The following is a 20,681-nucleotide window of genomic DNA, read 5'->3' on the forward strand; positions in this document are numbered from 1 at the left end:
TCAATCCACCCAGCTGTTTGATGAAATTGATGCAGACAAAATACGAATGTAATAAAAAAGGGTTTAAAAACATATATATCCCAAAATTTTAACGACGATTAAGTCATCTTTGATTAAGTCACCTCCCCCCCCCTTCACACACACACACACTGAACCGCGTGCGTAAATTACTCTCTCTCACTCACAAATACAATGATTAACTATTTCCAATGAAAGAATTTTAAATTTTTAGTATGATTATAAGGTTTTAAACAAGGATGACAAGGGATATATCTAGTCCATATTAATCAATCAAATAATGCATCAAGGGCACTTAGCTATGTCATGTTTTACGTTTATAAAGTTCAGAGTCATTAAATCTGTCAACGTTTAAAACAGGTAATTTTTAATATTTTCAAAACATTATGAGCACTTGAAAACATTAAAAATGTGATCATTTCTTAACACAATTTGCTTGTCGATGCTAATTGGCATTGATTTTTTTCTTCAAATAAGATTAAGAATTCTTAATACGTTTTATATAAACTAAATCTTAAGAATTCCCAAGTACCGTTTTTTGAATATTAATTTATTCTGCCATTAAGGAAGCCCTCGTCATTAATCAAAATTGTTTTTATGAATAGGTGAGTTTTCGGAAATTCCGTAAAAAAATACAATTTGAAAAAAAAATGAGGAAAACCGAGTTCCAATATCCTATAAATTAGGAGGATCAAAATTGAATCGGCTAAAGAATTTGTATTTTTTCCAGGAACAAGTCAGGTACTGACAAACACAGCCCCTGTCTTGTTTTGAATGTAAATGATTGTTTAGTGTTGCCGTTAAATTGATTCCTCACTTTGTGTTAACAAGTTCTTTTTACAGGTTGTGAACAGAAGATAGGTCACGTGACCAAATATCAATGTTTTTTAACTCTATTTTTTCTTAATTAGATCATTTAGGACCATATCGTACGAAGGTAAGGTTGTTAATTCTACTTGTGACAAATAATATAATAGATAAATCAAAAATGTTAGAAGTAAATAAAAAATAGGCATTGTTTAATAAATGATAATCGTTCATAATGATTTATAGTGTCTTTTTAAAAATGATTATTAATCGGTTGCATGAACATGTTTGATTTCTTTTTACCATATATTTTCTTTATCTCGCCATTTGACCAAGTATATTACCCACAATTATTCCTTACCATCGACACACATTTTTATCCATGGTTTTGAAAGACAAAGAAAGACTGTTTGTTGTATTGTATTTAAAAGCAATATAAGAAAGTTAATTTATGATATATATATATATTTATTTTTTCTTAAAAATAAGTTTCCTATAAAGATTTTGCATTTTGCAGATCGAACAATTTATCTGACATATTTTTCCACAGCGCTCCAAACCATTTCTTTCTCATTTAAAAAAAATAAGATATGCATTGTTTGAATTTGCATTCATTTGACATGTTACCTTTCAGATATAAAAAAATACTATCATAAAGTAGGCAATTTTTTGACTTAAATACAATAAAATATATAGAATTGGTAACATACAATTAATTGTTATGTAACATAATACTGCAATTATGATAGTGCTTGTGAAGTATACATTAGGACGAAACTTTGCTACACTTAAGCTTATCTAAAGGACATTAGTAAAATTTAATTCAAACAAACAGTATGGTTATCATGACCTCTTTCAATATCGAAACAATGACAGAAAAGCGATGCGCAGAAAGTCCGAACTCTACAATTTTACTGTCCAGATTCCAGGACATTTTATTTACGGAAAGAAGGCTTAATTGCTTTTCGAATTGTTTCAAATAAGTGGCAACTTGGTTTTTTTTTGTTATTAGTAAATAAAAGATTGAATAATATTTAATTAAAAAAAACCCACAGAAATAAACTTACTTAATGAAATATTTAATTACTTTGTGTATTTATGAAATTGATTGAAAAAATCATCTCGCTGAACTATACTTAGTCTACCTTAAGACAACTGACTAAACTAAAAAATCTTGAGTACAGCACTTTTAACATTCATCCTACCCAAAACAAACGAAAAACCTAAAACGTAAGAAAGTAAAACAAAAGTTATTACATTGATTAAAAGATAATCGAATCAAGTAGTGATCAATTAATTGGAAATGTTGAAAATAATGTTGCAAGTAATTGAAACTACCTTTAAGCAAACTTGTAAATAAAATAACTATTTACATAAAAAAATGGGATAAAATAATGATTTAGTTATATTCCAATTTTTATTTTTAACGTGATTTTAAAAAGGCTATAAAATATTTCAAAGTCCGATGGTCAAGTAAAGTCTGATGGTCTGCGTCAAAGTCCAACAATGCATTACTGATGGTGACGCTTTTTGGCGTTACTGACGCCAAAGTCTGATGGTGACGGAATTACAACGTTTGTGACGTTACGTCTTGATTACGTCATAGTTTACGTTGTATTAGCGAATCAAATGAACAAGAAAGCAGCGGCAGGTCGTTGGCACGATTAGCTGATACGTTTTCGACCACTGAGGACAAAAAGGGAAACTACCCATCCCAATCTAGAGTAGCTTTTTCTGTTTGAAGTGAGGTACAATATATTGAAAAATAAAGACGGAACATTTATTATAATTGTAACGGGAAATTGTTTACGGTGGAGATCTGCAAAAACGAAAAGTTTATATAGTGTAAAATACCTGATGCACTTTCAAAATGTGCTTTAAATCAGTTGATGACGTACAACTCTAACATATATGTAGAGAACTTGGGGTGGGGTCTGTTTGGTTAAAATATTTTTCACCATAAGCTGAGATTTACCTCTTTAATCTGAATTTATTTTGTTCATAGACCTACCTTAGTTTATTGTGACGCATACAGACAAACCATATGCATAACGGAAAACAGTTCTGGTTTTATGAGTCAAATAAGTACCATCGCACTTAGGCGTGTCACACTATCGGACGTTGGCGACTGCACAAGGGCCATTGGGCTTTGGCGTCTGTATCTATTCGGGTTAGGCGCATACCATCGGACTTTAGCGTGACCGTCCGATTTTAAAGTGCAATTTATAAGTTATGATAAACTTATCGAGTTTTTGCTATATTTTTTACTTGACATTTGTGGCATTTTATCAAGTATATCAATAAAACACCCTGATGCATTATAATATTTTTTCCTTCATTAAAGCTTACATTCTGAAATAAATATATTAACATTGATACCATTGCAAATTGACAAAACACCTTTCCAGTAAGTCAAGAACAAAGATAAAGATTTATTGTTAAAAAGATAATTGATGTGTACTTTTACAGATATTATGGCGCTATTGATAGAGCACTTTTGATTTGTTTTAAACGCATTTTGAATTACAATCAAAATAAAAAAAAATTGCAACATGCCCTAAAATTACAGTAAGTTGTAAATAGCCATATTTGTTGATTTTTGTAAATAAATGTGAAACATATGTACCAGAGATATATTTCTATGATACATTTGTGAATGAACAAAGTTGATCCTTTTATATTTTCTTGTAAAATCAAGTATTCTTGTGAAACAATATAAGCATATGGTTAAATAACTGACTCACATGGTCATGGAGATTTACTTTAAATCAGAGACAACAGTACATGTTTTAGTTTTTGTCTTGTGTCACTCCATTCTAAAAAGTGCAAACCATCTTTTAATATAATGTATAATGTATTACTAAACACTTTTTGATTGATCATAGTTCTATGATCCAGAGGGACCTGTACTTAAATAAAATTAAATGAGTAACCATGCACTTTCACTGGTTGAAGTTTTTCATTGCATTTTTTTCCCAACAAAATTGCATTTAAAATGTAAATTAAAGTTCACAATTCGAAGCGCGTACTTTTCAATTACGATATAAATACATATCGTTGATCAATATTCCATCCAAGTCGGTACCGATCTTCTGGTTAAATGTGTATAATCAAGGTAGGTCATTTAACATTCTTAAGGTCAAGATCTAAGAAATGAAAGTTGTCACAGGTTTATAAACTTAAAGATATTGGTTCTTTCAATGATGCTTCATAACAATAGCTTTGTTTGATGGGGTGTACCGGGGCTAAAATTCTTGGTAAACACAATAAAAAAGTTTTAAAGTGTCATTTCCAATGAAATATTAAGAAAACAAGGAACAAATTTAGGAGTTTGGTCCATTTTTAACTAAAATATATCTAGAATGCCTACAGTCTCTCCAAAAACGTAATTAAACAAGCTCTTGATCTCCTCTTTAAAAAGATGTCAAATTGAAAATAGGTATCAGGATTACCTTTCCCGTGATTTATTATAGGATGTCAAGAAATTGTTTAGTTATCTACATAATTCCTTTTGAGCCGTAAAGAACGGGTTAATATCAAAGAAAAATAATAAAATAGTTTACAGCTGTTTACCGAACTCTCAAAAAGAACCCCGAACATTTATCGAATACAAACTTTTAAGAAAGAGTTTAACAAGATAGCATACATTTGACAAGTTAGATATCTTTACTATTAGAATAAAAGTCGTCCCGACCCCGGTTTTCAACAGTTACTCCATTTTGTTGCGTATATGCTTTGAGCACTTGATTTATCCTAGTTTGAAATAGGATCAACGTATAACAACCCGAAAAACTAGAGGTACTGTGAGCAAGCTCACAATTGATACCCCCCGCTAAGATAAAAATCATAATGCGTATATTTTTCCAATTATAGAAAATATTGGAGGAATCTATTACACCGTCTATTTTCTTTAAATAACAACTGCTCTATTCTTTTAAAACTGTTGGTCATAAGCAATATTTGTGTGCAGTAAGAACATTCAATGCTTCTCCATAAGAAAGATAATGACCAGACACGAATTTTGCACCTTTTCTGCAGTGACCTTGACCTTGCCCAAATGACCTTGGGTCAAGGTCATGACACACCTTTGGTCCTTAGCAATATTTTTGTTAAGTAAGAACATTCAATGCTTCTCCATAAGAAAGATAATGACCGAACACGAATTTTGCACTATTTTTCCCAACGACCTTGACCTTGCCCGAATGACCTTGGGTCAATGTAATGACACACCCTTAGGTCATAAGCAATCTTTGTGTGAAGTACGAACTTCCAATGTTTCTCCATAAGAAAGGTATGGGCTGGACACAAATTTTGCACTTTTTCTGCCAGTGACCTTGACCTTGCCCGAATGACCTTGGGTCAAGGTCATGACACATCCTTAGGTCATAAACAATCTTTGTATAAAGTAAGAACTTCCAATGTTTCTCAATAAGAAAGATATGGACCGGACACGAATTTTGAATTTTTTCTGCCAGTGACCTTGAACTTGCCCGAATGACCTTGGTTCAAGGTCATGACACACCCTTAGGTCATAAGCAATCTTTGTGTGAAGTACGAACTTCCAATGTTTCTCCATACGAAAGATATAGACTGGACACGAATTTTTGTATTCTTTCTGCCAGTGACCTTGACCTTGCCCGAATGACCTTGGGTCAAGGTCATGACACACCCTTAGGTCATAAGCAATCTTTGTGTGAAGTAAGAACTTCCAATGTTTCTCAATAAGAAAGATATGGACCGGACACGAATTTTGTATTTTTTCTGCCAGTGACCTTGACCTTGCCCAAATGACCTTGGGTCAAGGTCATGACACACCCTTAGGTCATAAGCTATCTTTGTGTGAAGTACGAACTTCCAATGTTTCTCCATAAGAAAGATATGGACCGGACACGATTGCACAGACAGACGGACGGACAGACTGACGGACAGACGGACGGACGGACGGACAAGGTGATTCCTATATACCCCCCCCCCAAACTTTGTTTGCGGGGGGTATAATAACGTATAATTAAACATTTACTGAAAAATAAAACAGCAGGAACTAAATTCAGAAAAATTATAAAAACTAAGTTGCTTTAAACATATTTTGCCAACAATCCGCATGTAAATGCTGGACGACAGAGTTTTAATAATTCATCATTTTTTGTTATGTATAGTATATTGTTTTTAAAGTGGTTTTTTTTTTCAAAGAAAAAAAATCGATTTACGGGATTATGTGTACTTTCTTTTTTTTAGCAGTTCATGATCCATATTTCACAACGATGCCTCTATTAAATTTTTTGAAAAGTGTAATAAATAGCTGGTATGATATGCTATTGTCTGAGAAAATGATTTATTATAACAAATCATTGAACTCTGTCAGACTCCCTCCTCATCAGTAAAGAGAAGGGGGTGTCCTCTTGAATAAAAAAACCCCAATATGTCCGTTTATACAATTAAATCATTCATTGGTGATTCATAAGGAAATAACGATGCAATACACTACATAAAAACAAATCATGCGCCGTGGGTTTATTTAAATATCATTCCATTTTCCCCCGTACATAGCAGTTTCATAACCCTATTGTACAGCCAATGACATTGAATTTTTTGACTTGTACTTTTGATCTCCCAAAATTTCATGTGAAAAAAAGCCAAAATTAACCACACCAATTTGATTTATTATAAACTTTCAAAAAAAAAAAGAAGTAAAAAAAGAAAAGAAAAGAATATGTTTTACTGAATAAGCTTTTAAACACTGACTAACAATTACATAATTTAGAAAGACGTAAAGAATATATAATAAGATCGTGCATCGTTCGATATTTTTTTTCAAAAAATCAAGAAAACTGCCCCTAAAAATATTTTGAACTGTATAAGAAACGTCGCAGCCATTTGTGTTTACAAGGAAGCAATCAGCAATATTTATAATAGAAACCAACATGTGGTCGGGATAAACAGGCAATGACCACTGATCAATTCATCATTTATTTAAATACTAATTGATAAAAAGTGAGAACTGTTTATGATTACGTAATACGCGTTCTTTAGCCTAATAATGAGTAAGACCCTCATGAGCATTGATTACAGATGTGCACAGGAAAATTTCAGCTAACTTTACTGTGTTTTAAAGATAATTATCATGCTGGAAAGTGTGGTTTTTGGTGTTAGGCAAAATGTGGCATAATATGAGGTTGACGAATCTGGTCGATGCATCCGACAGAAGTAAAGACAGCGCTACTTATCATTAAGGCATGTTTGGTGATTTAAGCTCTTTCCCAAAGAAACACAGATGCAATTTGATTTTGTTATACTTTCATGTTAAATACTGAAATCTGATTGGTTTAGACGCAGTTCATAATCTGTTCTATTACCTTCAGCGTTAGCAACGCACTTAGCAACGGGTAACATTACGAATTGCTACATGCGCGAAAATCATGCGCGTACGGTTCGGCTTAGAATTCATGTTATTCCTATCTAAAAGCAGTGATGTTTTCTTTAAAATTAAGACATTCAGTATAAAAAAATAAATAGTGCCTGTTTGGGAGGATAACAGTTGAAATTGACACCCCTCGAAAACCATTGTGTTTTCAAAGGTTTTCTCGGGGTGTCAATTTCAACTCTTACCCTCCCAAACAGGCACTATTTATATAGTATTGAGTTTATTATTAATTATGTATTTTGTCACAAACAGGTGAAAGGAATGAAGGTGTCACTGCTGATAACCTTCAGTGTGTGTCTAGTATACGAAGCTGTTGCCCAAGGAAACATTGATGCTATTGTAAACGATGCTGTACAGTCCGCCTTTGGGGGTGGAGCAGCACCGGCAGCACCGGGCGTGGCAGGGTTTGGTCCGGCGGGTCTAACGGGTGCTGGTCCCGCCCCTGCTGTGGGACAAATTCCTGCAAGTATGTTCTTAAGAATTTAGAGGTTTTCATATACGGAATTTGTTAGTTATTGAATCATTAATTTAAAAAATATTTACTAAATTAAGTGAAAAAGATTGTTTCGCATTGTTGATAATTACTGTTTGCTGTTCGCCTGTTGTATCGGAACATGATTAAATGGTAGGTTTTATTAAAAAGGTTTTGATGGGTTAATACAATGGATAATAAAAACAATAACTTTCAGGATTCAATTATTTTGAATACAAAACTCTTCCTGAAAAGAGGATTACAGAATCATTGTCGTTGTGCCGAGGATAATGACTTTACCTTATTCAGCATTTTTTGACCTCTGCAAATGCCAAAACTTTGGAATAAAAATATATCTCAGTGAGTCTTGATCAATATTAGAAATAAAATGTTAAACAACTCTCAACGGAAGCTGACAAAAATCCTCAAATGCATTAATAGTAAAACAATTATAACGACAATATACTACTTTAGTTGAAAACATTACAAAGACGTATAAATTACATTTTTAATGATTTTTCAAATATTCTATTTTATCCACAAATGCAAATTTTAAATAAAATCATTAAAGCATTAAAAATTACATACACACGCATACATTTATGTCGCTCGCTTAAGACGATGAAAAATATGAGAAAAGGGGAAAAAAAAGAAATAACATAACTAATTCATATCTTAAACAAGTATTTTTTCTTAACAATATCTTATTCTTTAGTGGTTAAGCAGTTAAACACAATTATTATTTAGTGGTTAAGCAGTTAAACACAATTAACCATTGAACTCGACATAAACGATATATAAATATTTTGTTTAACATATAAGATTTTAGAATTCATGACCCTGCTTTTGTAAGACAATGATAGGGCACAAAAAATAAAACACTCTTTTAGAAGTCTTTCCATATATATGAAGACTTGAATTACTCCACGATGTTTGAACTTTGTCAGAACATTTGATATTGTTTCAACATTTTTGTACGATAGCCACAACAATTAGAAGTTTTATTCTTATTTTTTTTTTTTTTTAGAAAATTTCTTACAGGAATGATTGTATGCAAAATTCGAAATTATAAAACTGAACAAAAGAATCAATTTTGGTTATTTAACAGATTTTAGAAAATAATTTAGATCTTGTACTGATACTTTGTCTACTCTATATGGCAAAAGTTCTGCCTTTCACTCGCGGATTGAGGATAGAATAACTAGACTTTATCAACAACAAACATTTCAAAAAATTTCAAACGTTTTTAGTAAAATTAAGAGTTTCCAAAAACAAAGTTACAAATGACTTATGAAATATTTTGACAGAATTCGAATGACTAGAAAATGATTTTAAGTATTTTCAAATAGCTGTCACATTGCTATTATAATATCCTTAATATCCTTATAATATCCTTCAGTTGTCAGTGAGATTGTACACGTTTATAAAGACTTCAAAAATTCAAAAGAATATAAATAATCATCAAAGAGTCTTTCAAAACTTGTGTGTTAGCGTTAGCTACTTCTATATTATAGTAACACCACACAGGAAAGATATGTAATTTGTTTGAATGAGAACATGATTTCATATAACCAAAAGATTAAAACATCTTTCCAAAAGTATTGTTGTCCTTCAGCAAGCATTTAAACATAAAACTGTCTTAAAATCATACACCTTCTGTACAAATATCATTAATAAGTAGGTAAAGATACTTTTTAATTTTGTCTGGCTTGGATTTCTATCAAAATATCCAATAAAGTTTTGCCTATTAATACACCGTATTCTTTTTGGAGTAGAAACTGAAAGAATTAAACGGTTTGATTTTAGAATAAATAAATTTCCAATGACAGGAAGAAGGCCAATTGGAGTAAACTTTTTTGTTTCATTTTTTACTGATATTTTTTTATTCGAAACAGCAAGGTTTGACTAAATGTGTTTTTGAATAAAAAGAAAAAAAAAGAAAAAGCAAAGAGAAAAGTTTAATGGGATCAGATAATCGTTGTTTCATAATAAATTATTATCTTTTTAAAAAACAGTATTTTTTTAAATTTTTTTTAAGGTCGAACTTCTGGAGGTGGTATAGCCCCCAGACCGGTGAGTGGACAGGGGTCGGGAGCCGCACGTGCTTTGGCCAGGTTCTCACAGAGTAACGCCCCAGCTACTAATACCCTTCTCAGTGACCGGTCAGCGAGGGCTTCTCAAGCTTCCAGGACCATAGCTGCAAAGTAAGTAACATTAAATTTGAAATTTGAATAAAAATTATTTATATTCACAACTTTTTCATTCTGAGAATTCTAAAAACAGTACAATGTGTAATTGGCTTTTCCGTAATTTTATTGAAACCTTTGGAACATTAGTGGAATTGTACAACATCATTTTTAGATAGTTATCCAATTTCATATCAGAAAGCTTAATAACAATACATCATAAAATATTTTTCTGTTTCATCAATCTTTAAGTATTTCGATTATGTTCTTCAGCCCAGAAGTTGGTGGTTTTGCTGCTGGTGGATTACAAAGAGCAGTTTCTGACCAACAGATTCAACAAAGCTTTCAGAGAGCGTTCGAGCCGTATTGTTACGAGATTCCACGTTGTGACTTCAGCGACCCCTACCGACGAACAGACGGACAATGCAACAACCTGATCAACCCAATCCTGGGATCATCATTTACTCCTCAACAGCGAGTCCTGCCAAATGCCTACGATGATTGTAAGACTTAATTTTATGGCTGGTACTTTATGCATGTGATTTTTGCGATCGGCTTCAAAGTTGTGTCCATAAGAGACATCCGGGAAATTTTATTTGCGCACGCATTTCGCCTTGCACTTATTTATTAACTATGCTATGGCCACCTCAGTTAAATCTTTCATTACACGTAGATTACAAAAAATGTTACTCTTATCCGTTTGACTTGAAAATAAAACATTTATACAGTTTCATACTTAATGATTCAAATCACGTTTTTCTTCACACATGCGAAAGAATACTTATCGGAAGTAAAATTTGCATACTAAAAGCTAATCTTATTCATGCCTTGCTAATTCGGAAATCAACTAAACCGTGCTATATAAGGTTTACTGCATGTATCGTAATGCTTTCGTATTACATTAACAGAGCTAACAAATGATATTACATGCCGATCACTCCTTTCAGAGGAATACTTGTTTATCCTTTGTTATAGTCAGTATCAAATGTTATATCAAAAAAGGCAAGGATAAAGACATAATGACTTCGATATCATGTACTTGATAAATTACTTTTTCCTGTTTGATTTATGGGATTTTAATTCTGTAATCATCTAACTCACTTAAAAACAATAATATCGACTCTTTATTCAGTTTAACCTTGTACACACAGAAATAATTAATTAACAATGAATCACAAAAACTGAAACTTAACCAAAGCAATTCGATAGCAAGTGATCGAAAAAAGTTTAGAATTAAAAAAATATTTGATGTTTTCCAAAATGCCTTTCGATAGTTATCGGCCTACCACGCACACGGTCTGTGGATCCCTCTCAACGCTTGCCTAGTGCCCGAGTAGTCAGTAACAACGTATTTTGGAGGCGTTTTGGCATGACTCCGGTCAGCGCGGTGTTCTCTACCTTCCTCACTCACCACGGACAGTTCATTGACCACGATATTATTGCCACGCCCTCAGAAACAGGTATGCCTTGCCCACTTTTGAGCTAATTGACAGTTAGAGTTTATACTTTATAAACTTGTTTTTAATATGTCTTTGTCAATCCTTCTATTTCAGTTCCGATGAATGAACCGATATTGGACTGCTGCAACCCAATTGGGTAAAAATAACATTTATGATAGTTTTCAGCTCACATGAGCAGTGTGCTTTGGTCCTATTTCTTTGGAATCCATTTGTTTGTTTGTCAATTATATGAATATGGACCTTTCACCTTTTTAATGTTATATTTTAAAACCATGAATAAACTTTATCTTACCTTGACACAATGCATTATCGTTTAAAAGTATTTGTTTTAGAAACAAAGCCTGATACATTAATAATATAGCAGAGAATTTGTTATTTTAAAAATAAAAATCTTGACTTCCTATAAATATAAAAGTTGTTTTATATTTATTTACATTTACTTACATATGATAGTTTTGTCATTGTGTTAGATGCGTACTGATCTTTCTAGAGGTGCCATCAAACCCGACGCTTGCTTCATCATCCCCATTCACGAAAATGGCCCCGATCCCTTCTTCCCTTTGTCTCAGAGATGTATGCACTTTGTTCGTCACACCGGAGCACCACCCCTGGGATGCCAAAATGGTGAGTTCTATCATATCGTCTTTAAAACTTGTACATTCACACCATTTAAATTAAACTGCCACCAAAAAAAGAATTAACCATTTGTTTAGTTCCAAGACTAGATCATTTAGTGTTTGTGCTATTTAAATTAGTAAAAATAAAAACCCATTTCATTATGTATCATGTAGGCATGTATCGCAGGCATGCATCGCAAATATATATACCCAATAAATATTAAAATTTGAAATAATTGTTAATCAGAAACATCAAACATTGTTGTTAAAAACATTAAACAGATAAATTTAATTTTTCACGGTCAATGTTTGCAGGTGTCCGGGAACAGATAAACGAGAGAACTGCGTTTGTGGACGGCTCTATGATCTATGGATCCGATTTTCAGAGAGAATGGCAGTTAAGATCAAAATGTGCGTATGTCATAATGTTTCAAAATGATGGTCCTCTAATGACTTAAAATAAATATAATCAAATACAACCAATGAAAATGGTATCCTTTAATGGGTTTGGTATTTGAATTTATTCTTATGGATTTATCTTACACATTTACAACAATGCTTACAACAAGTTATATCATTACCAGGGTAAAAATACTCTATACTTTTGCATGGAACATTAGCAAATAAAAATCAGACTCGTAACGCTTTATACAGGAGTTATCTTAATGTTATTGTCCAGACATCACGTAAATAATGGACAAAACGCAATGATTTTTAATAACTAAGTTGAGTTTTCTATTGTGATGAACTCCTATACCTAATCTTGATGACATTATAAAAGAATTGTACTGCATGTATTACAAAGTAGGGAAATTAAGAAGCATGTATGTTTTAGTGTTTAGATTTTTCGTATCATATAATTAAGGTATGTGTAATTTTGTTTTAGTTTTGGGACGACTTGCTGTTAATAATCAGAATTTACTACCCAACCATCCTCAAGGATGTCCCGCAGGAATACCGGCTTCAAACAACTGCTTTATTGCAGGTGAATATAAGTGTTTATAATTGCCTTAAAACATGTTACATGTATTTGAAAAGAAAGCTTAATGTCCACTTAAAATTTAAAATAGTGAAAATGTTAAGCTCAAAACTTTCATATAGATTTTTTACTCATAAATGTTAAAGTGTCTGTGTTGTAGATCGTCGTTTTAGCAATAACATTTTCTTTTTAATCAAAACAGGAGATCACAGACCAAGTGAAACACCAACTTTAACTGTGCCTCACATCACGTGGTTAAGACGTCACAACTTGATTGCTGACGCATTAAGGGCTGCAACCGGTATTACAACCGATGAAGTACTTTTCCAGGAGGCAAAAAGAATTGTTGTTGCAGAACTCCAACATGTAACATACAATGAATTTCTACCGGCTGTTCTAGATGATTTACACATCAATGCATTTAATCTGCGTTCCCATCCATTCGGTCATGCTGGAACTTACAATCCTAATATTGACCCTAGGACCATCAATGCATTTGGTGTGGCTGCTTACCGAATGGGTCACAGTTTGGTCCGAAATACAGTAGGCCTTCTTGGAAATGGACCTCCAATATCATCTCCTGTTAGTCAACATTTTGAAAACCCAGATATTATGTATGAAGGTGGATACGAGGCAATGGCTCGCTGGATGTCAAGGGAACCAAAGTCAAGGGGCGATAGATTTATTGTGGACGGTATCAGAAATAGGCTGTTTGAAAATTTTGAGGGAGGCCCCCCTCCTCCTGGAGAAACGGGGTCTTTAGATTTGGGAGCACTAAATGTACAAAGGGGTCGTGATCACGGTATCCCGTCTTACAACGCTTACCGAGAGTTCTGTGGGCTCCCAAGAGCCAACTTTTTTGCTGTGGTGCAAGGTGGATTAGTTAATCACAGTCCTCAAGACGCACAAGCCCTTCAAATGACCTATAGGTACTCAACGTCATAGATAAAACAGTTTCAAAGCTCACAAAGACTAATTAAATATCATGTTTGAAATTATATGCCTTGCTAAAGTATCATTCTAACAGCATGATTTTAATTAGTTAACATTAGGACGATTGCTTCATTTAGCGATAGCTAAGTTATATATTACCTCGTGAACTTTTTTTTGTTGTAATAAATGACTTCGTATTGCATAGTTTTGCATAAAAGATTATTATTTATTTGTTATTTGTATTGGTATTTTGTTTGCCCTTTTTCGAACTTGCCTCTTCTTATTTTTCAGACATCCTGACGATATAGATTTGTTTGCTGGTGGTATGTCCGAGACCCCTCTACAAGGCAGTATACTGGGGCCCACGTTCCAATGCCTGATAGCCTATCAGTTCAGTCTCTACAAACATGGCGACAGGTTTTGGTACGAAAGGACCTTCCCAGAAAACCCACTAGCGGCATTTACTCCTGGTAAGGTCATGTGATCCAAATTTAAGCCCGATGAATAATCTATTGCTATCCGATATTGCCATTTCCTATGCGTTTAATTAGTAACAGCTTTTGTCTCTTTTTCGAAACTTTCAATATTATTTCCTCACTAGACGTTATGCATATATTCATAGAATAAAATTCATTAAGCTAAGCAGGAATTTTGAAATCCATTTGCCAAACCAAAACGAAATAATTATGAAAAAACAAAATGGGGACAGAATATCTGACAGACTGCGATTAAGGATATAGTCATGCTTGATTTACCATTTGGGAAATATAATGAATTGTAAGCCTCTATAGGAGGCTTTCCTCTTTTTAAAGTTTTCATTTTCTTTTCCTGAGTTTGTTGCTATATGTTGGGAATCCAAACACGAATTTTGTTTCTCTGGCAATATCACAATAGACGCTTTAAAAAAGCTATATGTAAAAACAAATTTCGGAGCATACAAACTCCAAGAAGCCATAGCAGAAAAAATGAATGATATGTTAACGTTAGTAATATGTACGAGGCAATAATAGGGCATTGACTAAATGTAGCTGTAATATGTACGAGGCGATATTATGGCAATGACTAAATGTAGCTGTAATATGTACGAGGCAATAATAGGACATTGACTAAATGTAGCTGTAATATGTACCAGGCAATAATAGGGCAATGACTAAATGTAGCTGTAATATGTACGAGGCAATAATAGGGCAATGACTAAATGTAGCTGTAATATGTACGAGGCAATAATAGGGCAATGACTAATTTAAAATGTAGCTGTAATATGTACGAGGCAATAATAGGGCAATGACTAAATGTAGCTGTAATATGTACGAGGCAATAATAGGGCAATGACTAAATGTAGCTGTAATATGTACGAGGCAATAATAGGGCAATGACTAAATGTAGCTGTAATATGTACGAGGCAATAATAGGGCAATGACTAATATAAAATGTAGCTGTAATATGTACGAGGCAATAATAGGGCAATGACTAAATGTAGCTGTAATATGTACGAGGCAATAATAGAGCAATGACTAAATGTAGCTGTAATATGTACGAGGCAATAATAGGGCAATGACTAAATGTAGCTGTAATATGTACGAGGCAATAATAGGGCAATGACTAAATGTAGCTGTAATATGTACCAGGCAATAATAGGGCAATGACTAAATGTAGCTGTAATATGTACCAGGCAATAATAGGGCAATGACTAAATGTAGCTTTGGTTTATTTGGTTATTTTCCATTCCGTCAAGGCTTTGGAAGTAAATATAATATATTACCCCTTGGAATGTTTATGTTTACCATTTTTTTAAATGACATATTTTTTACAAAAATTTCTTAAAAGGTCATCATTTTTATTATTAGCCATTTTTATTTTCTCGTCATTGAATAAATGCAAAGCAATCAAAATATTTAGAAAACCACTGTTTTTAGATTTCACGTTAATCTGATTCTTGGTTTTTAACAACATGATTTCTCTTATCTGTTAGATTAGCTTTAAAGCTGACATGAATTGATAAAAACGCCTTATTTCCCTTTGATATCCGATCCATATTAGTTGTCGACTTCTATCGTTCTGCTAATCGCTTCCACCCCGATATAAGGCCGAGAATACTGTAAGGTATATCATTCACCGAGACGCATTGCTTTAAACAGACAGATTAATAGAAACGCGTTTTAAACAAATATGACAACCGCTGCATTAGTAAGGAATATCCAGTTAGAGGCAAAAAGAGCAGACGGAAATCCAGACACACATATACTACGAGAATTTCTTGTCATTGCAGACCGTTTGCTGTGTCGGACTGTTATATCATGCTTGGACCACACACTGTAATAATTTCAGTAATGGCTTGAACTCGAGAAAACGGGTTTTTTTTGTAGAAACATAAAAAAGACACGAGGTTGCTACTTATTAGGTCACTCAAGTAAACTCAGGTGACATTTTGCTATCCGTTTTCGTCCGTCGTCGTGCGTTAACAATTTTGCATTTTTAACTTCCTCTTAAAAACTACAAAGCTGATTGTTACAATTTGTGGTGTGAGGCATCTCTATGGTAAGAGGAGTCTACATTGTGAAATTCATTGCTCTACCACCCCCCAGGGATCCACAGGTGGGGCCAAATATGCCCCAAAAAGCCAAAATTTTAAAAATCTTTTTCTCTACACACGGGAGGAAAAATCTGGTTGCATAGTTATAATGTCCATGAGGCCCCTACCAAAATTGTGAAATTCATGGCCCCTGGGTCAAGGGTTCAGGCTCTAGGGTGGGGTCAATATGGCCATATAGTAAAAATGTATTATAATCTTAGAACATCTTCTTCTCTACTCCCATTTACATGTATATTTGTTAAAAACTAAATGTATGATTATGGTGTCCATGAGGCTCTCTACCACAATTGTGAAATTCATGACCCCTGGGTCAGGGGTTTAGGCTGTAGAGTGGGGCAAATATGTCCATATAGTAAAAATGTATTAAATCTTAGAAAATTGTCTTTTCTACTCCCATATATATTTGTTAAAAATTAAATACATGATTATAATGTCCATAAAGCCCTCTATCAAAATTGTGAAATTCATGACTCCTGGGTCAGGGATTCAGGCTCTAGGGTATGGCCAATATGACCATATAGTTGAAATGTATTAAATCTTAGAAAATCTTCTTCTCTACACCCATACATATTTATTAAAAACTAAATACATGATTATGATGTCCATGAGTCTCTCTACCAAAATTGTGAAATTCATGAGCCCTGGGTCAGGGGTTTAGGCTCTAGAGTGGGGCCAATATGGCCATATAGTAAAAATGTATTAAATCTTAGAAAATTTTCTTCTCTACTCCCATATATATTTGTTAAAAATTAAATGCATGATTATGATGTCCCTTAAGCCCTTTATCATAATTGTTTAATTCATGACTCCTCGGTCAGGGATTCAGGCTTTAGGGTATGGCCAATGTGACCATATAGTTGAAATGTATTAAATCTTAGAAAATCTTCTTCTCTACACCCATACATATTTGTTAAAAACTAAATACATGATTATGATATCCATGAGGCTCTCTACCAAAATTGTGAACTTCATGATCCCTGGGTATGGGGTTTAGGCTCTAGAGTGGGACCAATAGGCCATAAAGTTAAAATGTATTAAAATCTTAGAAAATCTTCTTCTCTATTCCCATATATATTTGTTAAAAACTAAATGCTTGATTATGATGTCCATGAGGCCCTCTATCAAAATTGTGAAATTCATGGCCCCTGGGTCAGGGGTTCAGGCTCTAGGTAGGGCCAATATGGCCATATATTTGAAATGTATTAAAATCTTAGAAAATCTTCTTCTTTACTACCATATATATTTTTTAAAAACTAAATGCATGATTATGATATCCATGAGGCTCTCTACCAAAATTGTGAACTTCATGATCCCTGGGTATGGGGTTTAGGCTCTAGAGTGGGACCAATAGGCCATAAAGCTAAAATGTATTAAAATTTTAGAAAATCTTCTTCTCTATTCCCATAAATATTTGTTAAAAACTAAATGCTTGATTATGATGTCCATGAGGCCCTCTATCAAAATTGTGAAATTCATGGCCCCTGGGTCAGGGGTTCAGGCTCTAGGTAGGGCCAATATGGCCATATAGTTGAAATGTATTAAAATCTTAGAAAATCTTCTTCTTTACTACCATATATATTTTTTAAAAACTAAATGCATGATTATGATGTCCATGAGTCTCTCTACCAAAATTGTGAATTTCATGAGCCCTGGGTCAGGGGTTTAGGCTCTAGAGTGTGGACAATATGGCCATAAAGTAAAAATGTATTAAATCTACAAACATTTTTCTCTACTCCCACACATCATGACATGTGGACAAAAAACTAAATACATGGTTACGATGTCCACTAACTCCTCTACCTTAATTGTGAAATTCATGGCCCCTGGGTCAGGACATTGGGGGGGGGGGGGCAATATGGTAATATAAGTGTTTATGCATACAATGTTTAAAAAATTTCTTGTCTATTCTCACACATCTGTATGAAAAGCTGACTTATAATTATGTTTACCGGGAAGTCTACTGAAATTGTAAATTTCATGTCCCCTGGAGTATGGGTTTTGACTCTAGGGCAGGGCCAAAATGGATGTATAGGTGTTAATGCATATAATGTTTAAGAATTATCTTCTTTACTCCCACACACCTGAAAGGAAAGCTGCATCATGTAGACCAGATCTTTAGGTTTTTCGCAAAAATTAAAGGTTTCATAGTTCTTTTTGAAAGATGGCAGTGAGGTGGTCGTCATTACAAATTTATTATTTTTCTACTCAAGAATGAAATCTAATTAAATGCATATATGAGACTCATCGACAAGTTTGTGTATGGGTTTTATGCTACTCAGGTGACCGTTAAGGCCTCTTGGCCTCTTGTTTGGATTAACTATCGCTTGTATACTATGTTGAATACCCGTGATTGTTGAACATGTGATACAGACCTTAAAACCGATACACTTGCCCGACGTGCACGCGAAACGAGGCCGTATTATCTGTGAAAAATAATGGGAGAAAACTCGGATTTTCTCTTAAGTATTATTCCTTTTTGTTAATTGTCTTTTCTTTAATTTCCTTTTTAGAATATAATGCTACTAAGTGTAGTTCATGCATGTAGAGGATTCCGTGTAACCTGAATGCTTCGATCGAAAAGCAAACGTTCGTAACGTTTTCGACCCATATGTATAACCTAGTAGTAGTTGAGGATGGATTTGAAATAATGATAGCAACATCTTTAATTATGTTTATATGTTGTACTTTTTGTAGTGAATCATCGATTTTCTCAAGTACATTTAACAAACCTGCTGACGAAGTATTTAATTTATATTTGTGTCATTATTCTTTGTTTTCCATTCATAAAAAAAAATCCATTATTTTTAACAAATTAAAATTAAAGGCAATTTTATTTTCGTTACCTAAAATGTTGATTTGATTGTTTCCCTTTCCGAGATCCGTTTCAAGTACTGTAATTATTAATTAGCCATATTCTGAATCACAAACTATTGTTTTCCAGGTCAACTTGCTCAAATTAAACAGACTACATATTCAAAGATCATGTGTTCAGTAATGGGCAACATTGGAGTCGTTCATTCCTTTCAACCAAGTTTGATGCTTCGTCCCAATATTCAAGGGTAAACATCCACAGCTCTCTCGATCTCTTTTTCAAATGAAAAATACTTTTCTTTTTATTTTTAGAACAAATATATCCACTGTTTTGAGGAAATAATATTGCTACTGAACATTGTGTTGTCTCCTTCTTTGATAGAAACTCACCGGTGCCCTGCAGTGTTATACTTGGAGGCAATCCCCTTGGCTTCGACATAACACCGTTTGCTCAGCAACTGTTACAATTAGGTGGAAGACGAAGACGGGGCCCCGATCCCTGGAATTTTACACCATTGAATCCAGGCATGCGTGGTATTATTCCGGGCCTGAGTCAGATTCCAGGCAGTGGAAACTTTGTCTCACCGTTGAATCCTGCTGGTTTGTTCCGGGGAGGACAGCGAGCAAGAAGACTTTATTAATGAAAAAATATCCATGAAAACAGAAAAAAGACATATTTAAAAGAACATTTTTGTTGGGTTACAGTTGTAATAAATCTTGTTTATTCTCTTTTTATTTGCCGTTTCTTTCTTTAACAAATACAATGTATTGTTAATTGGCTCAACTAATAGGAATTTTTTTTCTATAATCTGATAAATGTTATCAACCTTTCTGTGTTTCCCATGCATGCAGTTTGCCAGTTGTAAACAAACAAAAAATTGTTATCTGTTTACATTGAAGAAGATTATAGGAACCAGTACAAGGTATAATATGCAATGAATCAATACTTCAAGTTCGAGGTGTACAATGTTTAATATTCAATTCTATGTATTAATAGTTGCATGAAATTAATGTATCAAAGTCATTGTTGTTGACATTTTTTTATTTGTTGACGTTAGGTAAATAAAACAATACTGAAATATAGATCTGTTGTTATGAGGTAGATCTGAAATAAAAATATCTTCAGTTATATCTTTAAGAACACATTATTTTTCACTTCTCTTTGCCTTAAATGTATGTTTGTGTGCATTCAAAATAAGTCAATGTTTATGGACAACAATGAATATGTAAATAATTTTATTTGGTAACAGTGCATTGTTTTGTGATGCATGATGATGTCCCAGTGATGCGCCGTTGAAGTAAGACAATGTCAGAACAGGGAAAAAAAACCCCAATAACTCCCATTTCATGTGATAAAGACGTTTCTCCGTCTGTCTTACTTTCA

At 33.5% G+C, this 20,681-nt stretch overlaps 1 protein-coding gene across 1 annotated transcript; it reads left to right on the forward strand.

The window, feature by feature from the left end:
• Nucleotides 1-776: 776 nt before the first annotated feature.
• On the forward strand, nt 777-20,428 carry LOC105331837 (peroxidase-like protein). Its single transcript, XM_066085597.1, has 14 exons — nt 777-794; nt 930-955; nt 7,499-7,712; nt 9,757-9,922; nt 10,178-10,407; nt 11,179-11,364; nt 11,458-11,500; nt 11,855-11,988; nt 12,297-12,392; nt 12,868-12,966; nt 13,163-13,889; nt 14,185-14,363; nt 19,428-19,545; nt 19,680-20,428. The coding sequence occupies exons 3-14, from the start codon at nt 7,508-7,510 to the stop codon at nt 19,936-19,938; spliced, it is 2,442 nt and encodes an 813-aa protein (XP_065941669.1). The 5' UTR covers nt 777-794; nt 930-955; nt 7,499-7,507; the 3' UTR covers nt 19,939-20,428.
• Nucleotides 20,429-20,681: the final 253 nt, after the last annotated feature.

The sequence above is a fragment of the Magallana gigas genome, chromosome 5 (genome assembly GCF_963853765.1).
Source record: "Magallana gigas chromosome 5, xbMagGiga1.1, whole genome shotgun sequence".
NCBI lineage: Eukaryota > Metazoa > Mollusca > Bivalvia > Ostreida > Ostreidae > Magallana > Magallana gigas.

What these genes read in the sequence shown, in the direction of transcription:
- LOC105331837 (XM_066085597.1), top strand. Translation starts at nt 7,508, where the DNA reads ATGAAGGTGTCACTGCTGATAACCTTCAGTGTGTGTCTAGTATACGAA. An exon ending in TGCCACGCCCTCAGAAACAG is followed by an intron (nt 11,365 to 11,457) that starts GTATGCCTTGCC and finishes CTTCTATTTCAG; the next exon opens with TTCCGATGAATGAACCGATA. An exon ending in ACCCCTGGGATGCCAAAATG is followed by an intron (nt 11,989 to 12,296) that starts GTGAGTTCTATC and finishes CAATGTTTGCAG; the next exon opens with GTGTCCGGGAACAGATAAAC.